Consider the following 15,447-nt stretch of genomic DNA (forward strand, 5'->3'; position numbering starts at 1 on the left):
GTAATACATGTACATTGTAATGATTATTCTTACCATTACTGTTTAAACAAGTTCCCCAATATTCTTACTACTTCAAAACATTTATTATTCTTAAGTCTTTGGCATAATTTTAACTTCATAAAAGATAATAACAGACACTAAAGGAGAAACCAGTGTGGCCTTAAATTATTAGAAAGTCAGACAGTGAATTGTCGTTAAGTAATAGCTATGAAGACAGTCGGATGACCACTAACGATCACATTTGCTCAGAATAGGGAACATGGGATTTATCGTGAACAAAAGAATAATTGTAATTCCCAACACAACGAAAATGTAACTTTTTTTCACTCTGATTATAATATAAACAGTAAATATTATTAACTTAGTCATACTTCTCTTTTGCTGAATATCCATATTTTTAGAATCTGTAATTAATTTTAAGGTGCAAGCCACAGTCACGTGTACGTTGGGAGGGTTGGCTAGACGGGCTCAATCCCATACATTTTTTTTCTTTTGCACCCTCACAGTTCTCTTTTTCTGCAATAAGAATTGTCAACAACTATGAAACAATTAATCTAATTCCGTACTTTGTTTGCTAGAACTTATTATGAAAAAAAGTCATTTCAGATTTAAAATGAACTTGTAGGATATTACAGTAAAAAAAAAAAAAACATGGTATAAAATTTTAAAATGCAAGAATTTACTGTTTAGTTTTAGATTATAAAAAGGGTTATAAAATAAATTGAAATAGGAATATAAGAGAATATATCTGCTTCTTATGCTAAACAGAGACTACCTATAGTCCTAACAGTCCTCCCTAACCGCTCTCCCAAATAAAAACTTACCTTATAATGTGGCCCAGCATGACCAGGTGGTTAAGGCACTCGACTCGTAATCTAAGGGTTACGGGTTCGAATCCTCATCCCATAAAACATGCTCACCCTTTCAGCCGTGGGAGCGTTATAATGTTACGATCAATCCCACTATTCGTTGGTAAAAGAGTAGCCCAAGAGTTGGCGGTAGGTGGTGATGACTGTCTGCCTTCCCTTTAATCTTACACTGATAAATTAGGGACGGCTATTGCAGATAGCCCTCCAGTAGCTTTGTGCGAAATTTAAAAACAAACAAGCACAACAAAATAACGTTCACGCCCTCTGTTATAGGACTAACTGTTCTTTTCAAGGTCGAACGATACATATAAAACGTTTTTGAAATTGACTTTTGACTATAGTTACTCTCTAAATGACGTGATACATATAATTGTGTTCTGTATAGTTGATCCAAGCTATTATCAAATAGTTAAAGTTTTTGCATTGATAAACATAATTCAGTGCATTTAATACGTCGAAACGTTATAACCCAGTGTGAGTAAAAGTATATGAATAACGTCACAACATATCTTCGTTATAATACATATAATTATATGAATAAGATTTTGTTCGTTTCTATATATACAAACTCTAGACTGGCAGTTGCGTCGTCTGAGGATTTACCAGAATTAACTAGTGAATTATTTAATAACGTTAATCCTCCTAACTACCAAGACAAATGTTAACATTATTCCTTCTACTTGTAATAATCATGTTTATCATTACTCCTCCTATCTATCAGAACAAAGTTTAATATTATTCCTTCTACCTATCAGGAAAAAGTCTGACATTATTCACCCATCTTATCATAATCATGTTTATCATTACTCCTCCTATCTATCAGAAAAAAGTTTGGCATTATTCTTCCTACCTATCAGAACAAAATTTAATATTATTCTTCCTACCTATCAGAAAAAAGTTTAATATTATTCTTTCTACCTATCAGATTTAAGTTTAATATTATTCTTTCTACCTATCAGATTTAAGTTTAATATTATTCTTCCTACCTATCAGATTTAAGTTTAATATTATTTTCTTACCTCCATTATTCCTTAATCTACCAAAATACAGAAAGAAAGGTCCCCATTAATGATGGAAGGAAACTAAATTTTTAAGAAAACGAAAAAAAAACAATAATTCATGTGTATGAATTATTTCTGCTTATTATATACTACATAAATCAGTAGTATAGAAGGATATCAATACTAAACTATAGTTATTACAAGACAAAAAGTTTCTTATAACAGCGTGTTTGTTGTATTTAGACACAAAGCTGCACAATGGGCTACCTCAACATGGATATCAAAATCCGGAGATACGCCGCTATGCCACTGGGGGCTACTTACGTCGCTTATTAGTTAATCATACGTATATATAATAATGTTAATATGCAATATTTCTTCAGAAGAACTCATTTTTAAAGCTAACATTCCTTTCTTCAAATACTTCAAGAAAACAAAAACATTATTGCGTAAAGAATAATAACAGTTGTAAACATTGTGTTATTCTTTACAAGTAGTATGTTTAAAAAAATAACTAGAAACCTGTTTTTTTAGAATGCTGTACGAGCTCAATGGGTTACAAGAAAAATAACAAAATATCAAACTGCTATAGTTTGAGCAATTTTCACGTTCACGAAATGGCTAAATTCACTTAGACTTTATAACCAAAAAAGATTATTAATAATTATTTAAACGCTGCAATTCAAAACTTTTCTTCACACTGTTTAAATTAATTCACACTAGATGGCACCATATGTCCAACCTACCAGAACAAATTTTGCCCTGATTTTTTCCACCTGCTAGAGAAAATAATTATCCTGAATATTGAAGGAAACTAAATATTAGAATTGCGGAAAACTACTAATACGATTTTAATAACCTGACAACTACACAAAGGTTGCTATCTAAATAAAGACGTATAGGTTTTGAATGTAAAATTCGCCAATTTCATAAGCCAATCCGTACCCATACCATCACTATAACACTAACTTTACAATTATTCACACCTGATAAGTCATAGTCAAAATATGTTAATGTATCTTGTTACCTAGAACTGGTTGGATTTACTCGATTACGTTAAGTAAATCTGTTAATGTGATAAAACTATTGAGCTTTCATATCAGAACCAGTGTTATGGTTCATAACGCTGAAATCCAAGATTGTTTGAGACTCTATTTTGTACATAACAATGTTGTTTTATCCATCAAAGGGACCCTGGCATGGCCAGGTGGCTAAGGCCCTCGACTTGTAATCTGAGGGTCACGGGGTCAAATCCCCGTCACATCAAACATGGTCGCCCTTTCAGCCGTTGTGGCATTATAATGTTACGATCAATCCCACTATTCGTTGGGAAAAGAGTACCCCAAGGGTTGGCGGTGGGTGGTGGTGACTAGCTGTCTTCCCTCTAGTCTTACACTGCTAAATTAGGGACGACTAGCGCCGATAACCCTCGTGTAGCTTTGCACGAAATTCGATAACAAACAGTTTGTCAAAGGATAATAAATCAAAAATTTATAAAGAAATTTCTTACTTTTGAATTATAATTTTTTGCCCCGACAAATAACCCATTGCAAAGCGTTTCGCTAAAAACGACAAAACTTGTGTCGACATTTTTTTTCATGTTTAAATCGATTCATGAGAAATTTTAAAAATGTTAATAATCACACGTAATTTCTTATCTGGTATTTTAATTTTTTTTTTTTTTGCAAAGTATGTGCTATATACGGTCCGGCATGGCCAAGCGTTTTAAGTCGTACGACTTCTAATCTGAGGGTCGCGGGTTCGCATCCCCGTCGCGCCAAACGTGCTTGCCTTTTCAGCCGTGGGGCGTTATAATGTGGCGGTCAATCCCACTATTCGTTGGTAAAAGAGTAGCCCAAGAGTTGGCGGTGGGTGGTGATGACTAGTTGCTTTCCCTCTAGTCTTACACTGCTAAATTAGGGACGGCTAGCGCAGACAGCCCTCGAGTAGTTTTGCGCGAAATTCAATCACACAAAATCTCTGTTATAAAATTAATTGTTTTAACAACACAAACTTATTTAACCTTTAACAATAGATTGTTATTTATGTTCATATGTTTGAATAAATAATGTAAACCTAATTACGGACTTTTAGTGCTTGTGTCTTCGTTATGATACTAATATTTTTTTTTAAAAACGATAATTTAATTTCAACGTCCAAGTACAAATTAAATTCTTTAGTTTTAGGTTATTTTAAGATATGTTCATACTTTAAAGAATGATATCAACATATCAATGTTTATGTGCTAATTAGTTAAATTCTCATCATTTAAACCGTGTTACATGATTTCTTAATTTTAAGTACAGATTAAGTATATCTTCTACTAAAAATTGCTATTTTTTAATTTTTAAAAAAGCGATTATTATAAGCTATATTTTTCACCTCCTAATGCAATCAAGGTGTAAACCTACACTGAACTGAAAAAATTAAGTTACTTAACCAGCAAACACATTAATGACAAGCAAACAAACAAAAAAAGGTATTAAATAAACTAATAAAATAATATTTACAAATTCGATTTTTTGCCGCTAGAGGACGATAGTCATTGAATGATGATACGATTTTATTCTTTGACAGATTGTTTAGGTAGAGTATTCATGATGAAACTTTGTAAAATGGACAGCAACTGCCTGTTGTGGAGACACAAGCGTAGAGGACGACGTTTCGAAAGTCTTTCGCCTCTCAGTGAGGATTTGAAGACGACAAAGGATAAAAATTCACCACAGGCAGCCAATACTCAGTTTAAAGAACCAATGCGAAAAATTTTATTCAAATTATCTTGTTTCTAGAAATCTTGGAGATTTTCAAGTTTCATCAATTAGATGCGAGAAATTATAGATAATCAAAACTGTTCTTCTTACAGTTGAAAATATCGTTAACAGCGAGTGTAGCTCGCCGATGTTTCAGTGCATTCAGTGATTCTAATTTTTGTTATGCTCTTAGAAAGACCGGTATATTAAGTAAGCTACATTCATTACTGGGCTCAGGTTAGTCTTGATCTACGATATCTAACTGTTCGTTTTTATTCTTACCGGGAAATGTTAAAACCCAATTGGATGTGAATGTTTATGTGTTTTTTCATAGCAAAGCCACATCGAGCTGTTTGCTGAGTCCATCGAGGTGAACTGAATCCCTGATTTTAGCATTATAAATCCCTAGACTTACCGCTGTAACAGCGAAAGATTCCAATTGGATGGCTCAATTGTTTTTTGTTTGTTTTAAAATTCATTTTTCGTGATACTGTTTTTTGTTTGTTTTCATTTCGTGCAAAGCTACACCACCCACCGCCAACTCTTGGGCTACTCTTACCAATAAAAACTGGGATTCATCGTCACATTATAATGCCCCTGCAAAAAAAATGAGCATGTTAAGTGGAAGGAGGAGTCAAATCCGTTACCCTTAGATTATGAGTCTAAAACTATCTGATATCAGTTCCTTAACTAAGTCAGCCGTTACTCTGACCTGCAGTGGCTTAATAGTATCAATATAAATGGTATAACTCATTATTAGTCCACCGAACATACTCACCCTTTCAGCCATGGGGGCATTACAATATGACGATCAATCCCTCTTTTCGTCAATAAAAAAGTAACTCGATAGTTGGCGGTAGTTCTACGAGATATGTATACTATAACATTGAGTCAGAAGACGCAACTATTATTATTATTACTACCTTCTTGTAAACAGTTAAAACTTAAAAATATAAATTAATTTTATTCTTTTTTAACAACGTTAAATTTTACTCTAAACCCCTTGAATAAGAAAGTTTAACTTTTTCCCCTTATTTCTCTTAGGAGATATCAAGTTGTACAATATTTATTAAATTCCTTGATCAGTTTAAAATTTTACTTTGTTATTCCTACGAATGTTTAGCTTTTTCTAAAAAATGCTTAAACCTTTGAATCAAACATTCATTTTTAAATCATTTTCTATAGATATTTCGTTTGGTTTGAAATACTAAAATAAGAGTGTCAAAAACGCTGAAAATTTGTCCCCTGGTGGAACAGCGTTAAGTCTATAAACTTAAAATATCAAAATCCGAAGGTCGATTTCTCCTGGGTGGACAGAGCAGATAACCCATTGAAGCTTTGTTATAAAACAAACAATAGAACAACAAACAACAATGATTTTTTCCTCTTAGCTTTTCTTGGAAGTTTTAGTTAAATATTTAAAAATATATACAAATGACAATTCTAAGTTATTTACCAAGTAAACCTTTCCATTCAGTTTTTGGAAAAACATACTTAATAGAACAAATAAAGTAAGATAATGCGAAAATTTGACTTCCTCGGGCTACGATGTCGCACCCTTGTGAGAAGTGTGTGCTATTCACCCCTGCTAAAGGTCTGTAGACAAACGCGATTTTCTGAAATTTCCCAATTCAGTAAACTTGTTTTCACTCGTGCGCTCGTGAGGACAGCGTAAAATTTTCTTTTTGCCAGACGTGGTTACGCCTAAAAGAAAGCGATCGTTTCATATACAAGATTCCTTTAATTCAAAGCTCACTAAAACATTTTCAAGAATATAAGTTTGGTTTCATAGAATTATTTAAAAGACATAATTAAAACATATTTCAACACAAGGAACGGGTCATTTGTAAACAAGAATGGTGTAGATTAAACTATATAAAGAGTGAAGAATGTAAAATAAACAGGTTTCTTCTAACTGGCTAGAAGCAAGAAGTAGAAAAAAGAAAGTGTGTATACAATTCCAGTTTGCATGTACCTGTTGTGTATAATACTCCACAGAGAAACTATGTGGTGGGAAATGGATTACACGACTGCTGTTCTACCTATCTGTCTGTTTAAGGGTTAATTTTATAACTTAAGCTGTTTTATCTTATCTTTCTTTAACGGAACACAACAGTTTTCGGTTGTGACTAAAATAACAGACTTACTATTTAGCTAGAATTAATGGAAATATGGAAATTAACTTGGAGAATATTTTACAATCGTTGAATTAAAGAAAAAAACGTAGCCTAACTGTTAAAATTAACTTAAAACAAAAAAGAGTTGGACTAACATCGTATCATACAACGTCTAATGTAGAACTAATAAATGATAAGTTATACATGAAATATTTTATTATGTTCAAACCTGTTAACATATTAAATGTAATTTCAATATGTACTTCCTTACAACGTTTAATATGAGCTTGTTAGTTTGATGATAAAACTTCAAAGGTCGTGAGCAGAGCAGAAAAATATAAACGACAGGATTCATTGTAAACGAAACAGAACAACAAGTGTGAAGCAGTACACGTGGGAACGGAAGCTCTCTATTAGGAAAGAAACAATAGAAAAAATTAACAGAGGAATTAAATGAAGTACTACAGAAGAATAATGCATTAAAACAGGAGTAAAGTACTGCTTAACTGCTTAAGACACGAAACACTACCTATGGAAACAAACCAGCGCAGCAGGATAAAACAAAACAAAAATATATTGCAAAAGCAATCAAACAGAACATTAAATATTAAATGTTACAACCATAACAGCGTGTATTAAACAGTTTACATGAACAAATTAGCGCAGCAGAAAGAAAAGATAATTTAAAAACAATGGAAGCACACAGAGGGTGTTGTGCACCTTAAATATCCCTCCTCTTCCTCTCCATCATTTGATATCTTGGTTCTATTTTTGTACCGAAACCTAAAACACATTGTTCTGTCTCGTGCAAAATTTGAACAACCTCGTCTGTTGCGGTCGATATTGATATGCATATTTGTAGCAATTAATACTGACCTCCAATCAGATCAAGCGACGCTAAAAATACTTTTATTGCATATGGATGCAAACAACATATATGTGGAGAGTTCCCAACGTTAGAGTACGCTACACGGTACTATTAACGAATGATCGCAATCTTCGATAGTATAGCTAAGACAAAGCAAAACTATTGATATGAAATAATGTTAATTAAACCCTCAGTTCGGTCATGTAATCTGAAATGCAAACAATTAGTCATTCAGACTATGCTCGAAAGTGAATCCTTGAAAGAGATGGCTTTGATTTATCACGGCACTATACTTCAGTATGGAGTCTGGACACCATGAACGGAAAGGGCAGGCTGGCACCATTGCTATAAACTCAAAAGTGGTGTTGATAAGGTCCTGATATTAACTGACCACTCCTCTGAAAGAGCCGTTTTCACCCATCTTCATTGTCTGGAACCTCTTAACAGGACGCAATACGATTGAGTGCAGGCTCTCACGAACGTTCTATGTCATAAATAGGGAAATAACATTATCTAAGTTCCCATTATCTTTAATTTGTTATGGACTTTGCAAAAGGAAATCAAACCTCGGATTTCCATGTCTGTATAACTTATTCATTCAAATTAACTTTTTTTTTAACCTCGCATAATTTATTGTTCCAAACACAAATTCAGTTATAATAATGACTTTTCGAAACCTATATATTTTCAAACGATTCGTTCAATTAGGAAAATTTAAGGTCGAACCTGCAGTGACAATGAAACAGTAGAACAAGAAATATAAAGTTCTCATAACTCATGAAAATACACATTACAAAACAGTAAACAGAAAGTCAGAAACAATATATTTAACAACTGTTTAAAGTATGGTAAGTTATTAACCTAAGTAAGAGGTTAAGGTAAAATCACAGTATTATCCTCAGTTTAACAGTATTACCTAAATTAAAAAAAAGGAAAGACAAAATAAAGACTAGTATCTTTGTATCAGTTTATTCCCATATACTGAAAAATACCTTTAAAGAAGGTATAGATGTGTTTTGTGACTAACAAAAAACGTTTATAATTTTACTATCATTTATAAGAGTGACACCTACACCAGCGTAATTCAACATTGACGACGTTGGTTTTGAATGATTTCATCTCTTATCTCTAAGGTCCAATTGTTGCTAAGCGACTTCACCTTGTTTACACTAGAAGTTATGACGTCATTGAGCAACAGATGGGGGGGGGGGGGGGGTCTTCCTGCTAACAAACTGTTCCCACAACTTTGCACACGGAACTCTGGTTACGAGACTATAAGCATAGTAGAATAAATCGTCTGCTTTAGGAGGTCTGCCTTTCTTCAACGTAGCTAGACTGGATGTCAAGAGCGCCGATAATCGGGAGTTAGAGTGAAAGCTTTTCCGCTGATTCGAAAATTAAGTTTTGTCAGTGAGTTTAAAGGTTAGTTACGGTAACGCTTCAACCGCTTGATCCCGAGGCCATTCGAGATGACTTCTCAAATGTTGACTGTCAAACTGTTAAGAGGAGAAAACATACCTTGGGGTTTTCGTTTACAAGGAGGAAAAGATTTTAGTTTACCACTTTCCATTCAAAAAAGTGAGTAAAACTTGTCATCTTCATAAGATAAGTTGAAAACAAAAACTTGTGCACTTAACAAACAATAACTGAAAACTTGTAAACTATCGAAAAAAAACTGTTAAAACAATGCTTTTGGATGTTTAATTTTTGTGTTTTTAATTGTTGTAGAAGTTTGGTTTCAATTTGGTTTAGTCATTTAAGTCATTTATATCTTATTACTAGTTCTTTACGTTTTCTATTTATTTCACTGCTATTTTTATACTTCTCTCTTCAGCAGTCTTAAAAATAAAACCACAAGAACACGTTTATGGTACAGTGTAGTTGTCAGTGTAATCAAATCCACGCCCTTGAAAAGAAATTTTCTAATGTTGTATTGCAGGGAAATTCTGTGATAAAATGTAGCGACATCTAGTGACGGAAGTATCTATAAAATTGGTCATAGTTTCTAGTAAAAGACAGATATACCATTTAACCATAATGAATCGCGTTTTCGTTTCTTTGTATTTAACAACTACGTTTAAGCACAGGGAAAGATAACAATGTTTGTGACTGAGTTATTGCTATGAGATAAGGTTATATATACGGCTTGTGAAATTTTTACATTTTTTATTAATGTTCACAGTAAGAGCTTTAAGATATGTCACCACACATCTTGGTAAAGTTTTGTATATTATCCTATTAGATTATGTTCCAATAGGAAATTATTGTGTATGTTTTCATTGTTAGAGCCTTGATAAAGCTTTATGTATTACTGAAAACTTTTACACGCTATTCGCTACCTTTTTTTTTAAATTATTCGTCAGACCATCGACTGTAAAATGTAATAAATAGAGACGTGCTCTAACAAAATAACACATCTAAATAATAGTTTTTATTTCCATTCGTAGTTTATAGAATTTTTAGTCATTTTTTGTGTTTGAAAAGGATCTGTGTGTGTGTGTGTGTTTTGTTATAGCAAAGCTACATCGGTGTATCTGCTGAGCCCAGTGAGGGGAATCGAACGCCTGATTTTAGCGTTGAAAATCTTTAGACTTACTGCTGTACTAGCGGGTGACATTTAAAAGGATTAATAAGAAATTTCCCCAATGTTTTTTTAATATATCTGTAAACACTTAATTAAGCAGTATTCATAGCAATTTTCATTACCTATTGTGAAGGTGCTGATTGGCCCTGTGGTACAGCCCTTTATTTTGGAGCTGGCGAACCAGATTAGAATGCTTGTTTGTTTGTTTTGAATTTCGCGCTACCTGTGCTAGCTGTTCCTAATATTGAAGTGTAATACTAAAGGGAAGGCAGCTAGGTGTCACCACCCACCGCCAACTCTTGGGCTAGTATTATACCAATGAATAATGGGATTGAGTGTTACACTATAACGCTTTCACGGCTGAAAGAACAAACATGTTTGGTGTGACGGGGATTCGAACCCACGACCTTCGGATTACGAGTCGAACGCCCTAACAGCCTGGTATTGCCGGATCTTCAGATGTAAATATGTTCTAAGACTAACAGTCAATTCGTTAATGTGAATGGCAGATGACAGGATGCTGTTAACTGATTTTCTTCCTTCTGGTCAAAATTAGGTGACGGAGCACACAGCCTTAGTATCTTTTCCGTAAATACCAAAGTCAAATTTAATACTCACTTTGAGATTTTGCACCAAAATAGGACGTTCTATCTTGTCTATTTCCTGACTGTACTGCTTACCAACTGCTCTCCTCTAATTCAATGGTAATTCCAAAGGCCTTACAAAGCTAAAAAGTCGGGTTTAGATGAACAAAAGACAAAATACTCATTACGTAATTTTGAGCTCAACAGCAACCTTTAATTTCACAGTACATATTGTTCGTGTTATTATTTCTTTCAAAGCTGGTTTCCGTTCTTGGAACCAGCAACAACAATAATGTAGGTCTATTTGATGCAAACAATCTAAAACTGCCAGGCAAGAATACCTCAGGTATGACTATTTAGTGCTTGTGATCAAATAGTGTAGCGTTTCTCGGATGCTTGGTTGCTAGGGAAACTCTGTGAGGGGCTCCTTTCTGGAACTCACGTACCTTTTTTTGGAACTTGCCGAAGTCAGCATGATTCGGTTCAGTTATGTTCCTGAGATGCGAGCTTTAGTTGGCCTTATTTTGTATAGAGTAAACGGATATAAGTCAACTACACCTCTAATCTATTTTCTGCTTATAAATATATATTTTTTATCAACATAGTTATTTAGATATCTCAGATAATGCTCGCTAAATGTCTGGAAAACTTTGTTTATTTAGAAAACGTGACTCATAGTTCATTTTATAGTGTATATTTTTCGTAACGAAATCCACGAATTTATTTGAAAGAAAAAAGACATTGAATATAATTTAAGTGATTCTGTCGGCAATTCAAATAAATTGATTGAAAGGATAGAGCTTACCATTTACTGTAGAAGTTAGTTGAGCATACAGAAATTCACGTACAGTATTTTCCATTCAAAATATATTTGTAACTTTTATAATGGTAATACGTTCATGTATGCTCATTGTGTAACTTTGTGCTGAATTCCAAACAAACAAACGTTCATATATAGTTTTTAATAATTCGTACACTTCGTAGAGATTACAATTATGGATTTTTCTATTATTCCAACAAAATTAAATTGAACAATGCATTATTTTCTTAAGTTTTATTATTTTCAGTTCAAAGAAATCAGTGTACGTTCTTTTTTGTTATTCCAATTATTTTATTATTATTCCAATTTTGTTTGATAACTACAATTCTCTGTAAATTAGCAAGTGAAATTCGTAAGTTAATAAGGTGATGTTTATATTAAACTTCACGTGTAATAATAAATGATACGTTTTGATAGATAAATTAGGAATCTACTAAAAACAAGAAATTAAAATAATACTGTGTTTTGTAAAAACGTCCATAGGAATGATTATCGAACTGGTGTAAAAACCAAGTGTTAAAATATTACACGCAAAAAATCAAATATAATTATAGCTCTTTATCGGCATTATTGAGTAATGTTTTAGATATATTTTCGAGCAAGACATTATACTAATTTCGAATCTCTTGGTTTTTAATGTTTAATTTTCAATAAATATATACCTATCTTTATATAAACTCATACGATGAAAAGATGTAGTGGCCTAAACTATTTATTTATTTTTGAATGTGTGTTTTAGATATGCTTTTGTTCTGTGTATGTAAACAATGGGTAGCGCAAGGCCTAATATTTATAGTACTCGAACAATGAATCCAAAGTTTTATGATTTGAGACTTTTTTGCAATTAAATAACATGCAATAAAGGCATTAAACTAAACATTAAATGCTGTTAGTTAAATAAAGCTGTTTTAGCCGAAGAAGGTTCCTAGTCTGCCAAATGTTATATTTGTGTATTTCCTTCTTGTCATTTTCACTATTAAATTCGAAGGATTGTTTGTTTGTTTGTTTTGAATTTCGTGCAAAACTACTCGAGAGCTATCTGCGCCAGCCATCCCTAATTTAGCAGTGTAAGACTAGAGGAAAGGCAGCTAGTCACCACCACCCACTGCCAACTCTTGGGCTACTCTTTTACCAACAAATAGTGGGATTGACCGTCACATTATAAGCCCTTCATGACTGAAAGGGCGAGTATGTTTGGTGCGAGGAGAATTCGAACCAACAACCATCAGATTACGAATCGAATGCCATAACCCACCTGGCAATGCCGGGCCGCCATAGAAGGACTACATGTTTCGGTGTTCTTACGCCACTATCTTCAGGAGCAGAAGTAAAGTTCGATCATAACTTATATCACTATATAATAAGTTGCATACTTTCAGCTTAATCTCAACTTAAACACTCTATAAAACATACGTCTAGTAATTCATTCATTTTAAACCCCTTTGTTTAGAATTTATTCTTTTCTGATTTGTTCCTGATATTTACTTCACATTTCCGTCCCATTTATTAGTTTAACATCATTCCAGTCTGTAATTCAGCTTATCACATATTCTGCTAAAGCCAACTCATTTATTTTATATATTTCTAACACATTTTTGTGTTTCATGACCGAACTCTAGCTTTTACTCCTTAAGATGGTAGTGTAAATTGTAAGATGCAAGTCAAAATGAGAAAAACTCTTAAGACCGAACCCTTAGGTACCCTACTCGTGAAGTTAACCCAGTTTGAAGAAAGTATATTTATAACAACCCTTGCTTTCTTCCGAGGAGTCAATGTATTTCTCACACCTACAGAAATAAGTTTTGAACAAGCTTTCTTCTATGGTAGGTACCTTGTTAAATGCTTTTTTGAAAATCAAAATATACCAAATCCAAATCAGTTCCCAAACAGTAATCTCTTCGAAAGGTTAGTAGGGCATTAGGTTACCAATGGTGTGAAACCGTGCTGACTGTCCAACAAAATTTTAAATTTGTTAAATGGTTTCGCAAAGCATATTTTATCAGACTTTCAGAACCTTTCCTATCACTGATCTATGATTAACAAACCTATAATTACTGGGAAAACTTTTCTTATATTCCTTGAAAAGAAGACCAGCATTAGTCGATCTCTAATCTTCTGACACCTATCCATTATTCAAGGATTGGAAAAACAAAATCATAGCAAATGACTCACCTAAGGCCCGGCATGGCCAAGCGCGTTAAGGCGTTTGACTCGTAATCCGAGGGTCGCGGGTTCGAATCCCAGTCGCACCAAACGTGCTCGCCCCCCTTTCAGCCGTGGGGGCGTTATAATGTTACGATCAATCCCAATATTAGCTGGTAAAAGAGTAGCCCAATAGTTGGCGGTGGGGAGTGATGACTAGCTGCCTTTCCTCTAGTCTTACATTGCTAAATTAGGGACGACTAGAGCAGATATCCCTCGAGTAGCTTTGCGCGAAATTCAAAATAAAACAAACAAAGACTCACATACCCAATTTTAACCTTTTTCAAAGCCCTTGGGAAAGTATATTTGGACTAGGAAGTTTTTCTTTTTTTTCCTTAATAATCCCAGAAGTAATGAGATAATCTTGTTCTATCCTGTTTACATTTAGTAAGGATGCAGAGTAAGGAATACTGCGATGAATGCTGTTCGCTAACTGTCTGCGTTCTTGTCTATGAGTTCAAAATAAAGGTCGATTATATGCAAATAGCCTTTGTGTAACTTTGCGCGAAATTATTAAACTAAGTTTAAAAAAAAAAAGTCAAATGACTATTCAGTCAACAAGGCTACAGAATGAAAGACAGATGAATAACACGAGGCTACAAGGCAGACATTGTGTAATTAAACTGCTTTATATCAAAAGAAGTGTCCCCAACGGCACAGCGTTCGATACCCGTGGTGGGCAAAGCGCAGATAACCCATTGTGTAGCTTTGTGCTTAACTCCAAACAAATAAAAAATATATATTTTTAATATATATATTTTACAACGTTAAATTTTGTAATTTTGTAACTATCACATTTTAACAAGAACACGTGAGTATTTACGAATATTCAGCTAACTGTCCATGCTATTTAACAGCATAGTGTTTAAAGTGACTGTCTGAGTATATTAATACTTTTTGTTCTTATCCATAGGAAAATATCACTTATATTTTTCAGTCCTGGATCCAACTTTTCTTAACTGCAGGGAAAGTAATTCGACACATAATGGGACAAATCTAAAATAGTATTAATGAATGGTATTAACTTGGGGAACAGCGAAATTTTAGAGGATCCGGGCCCCCTTTAATTTGGAAATTATAGTCAAGAGAGATGGCAACTAGTTAACATCGTTTTCCGCCAAGTCTTGTAAGAAAGAATAGTGGATTTGACTGTCACTCTTAAAACTCAACCACGGTTTCAAAGTATGGAGCGTAATTTATTTATTTATTATTACGGCAGTAATTAGACTCAAACAATGAATCCTCAAATCCATAGTCCGGCACGCTAATCACTGGTCACTATATTACTGAGTTGTTGAAGTAGTTCTTTACTATAGCGTGTGTGTGTTTTCGTATAGCAAAGCCACAAAGGGCTATCTGCTCAACCCACCGAGGGGAATCGAACCCCTGATTTAGCGTTGTAAATCCGGAGACATACCGCTGTACTAGCGGGGGGCTCTTACTATAGCATTTGCAAGAAAAGCAACGTTTTAGTTCAGTTTATAGAGATGGTGGACTAGAGGTCTTGAGTTCGATCCCAGAGAATGGTAAAAAAAATTAAACAAATACCATCTGCGTATATGAGTGTTGCTAAACTATGGGTGGAAAATTAACATATGTTTAAATATATATATGTGTGCGCGTGTGTTGAACTTTGCGTATACATAAAAGTG

At 33.8% G+C, this 15,447-nt stretch overlaps 1 protein-coding gene across 8 annotated transcripts in view; it reads left to right on the forward strand.

The window, feature by feature from the left end:
- Positions 1-8,853: 8,853 nt before the first annotated feature.
- Positions 8,854-15,447, forward strand: part of LOC143255820 (PDZ and LIM domain protein 1-like) — a 91,978-nt gene continuing 85,384 nt past the window's right edge. For 3 of the 8 annotated variants that reach the window (XM_076512107.1, XM_076512110.1, XM_076512105.1), the window contains exon 1: positions 8,856-9,182. In XM_076512107.1, coding sequence (XP_076368222.1) covers positions 9,075-9,182 — 108 coding nt within the window. In that variant the 5' untranslated portion in view covers positions 8,856-9,074. Of the gene's footprint in view, positions 9,183-15,447 lie in introns of all 8 variants that reach the window. The other 5 variants (XM_076512103.1, XM_076512106.1, XM_076512108.1 and 2 more) reach the window with 4 other exon arrangements.

Source organism: Tachypleus tridentatus, chromosome 7, assembly GCF_004210375.1.
Source record: "Tachypleus tridentatus isolate NWPU-2018 chromosome 7, ASM421037v1, whole genome shotgun sequence".
In the NCBI taxonomy this organism is placed as follows: Eukaryota; Metazoa; Arthropoda; class Merostomata; order Xiphosura; family Limulidae; genus Tachypleus; species Tachypleus tridentatus.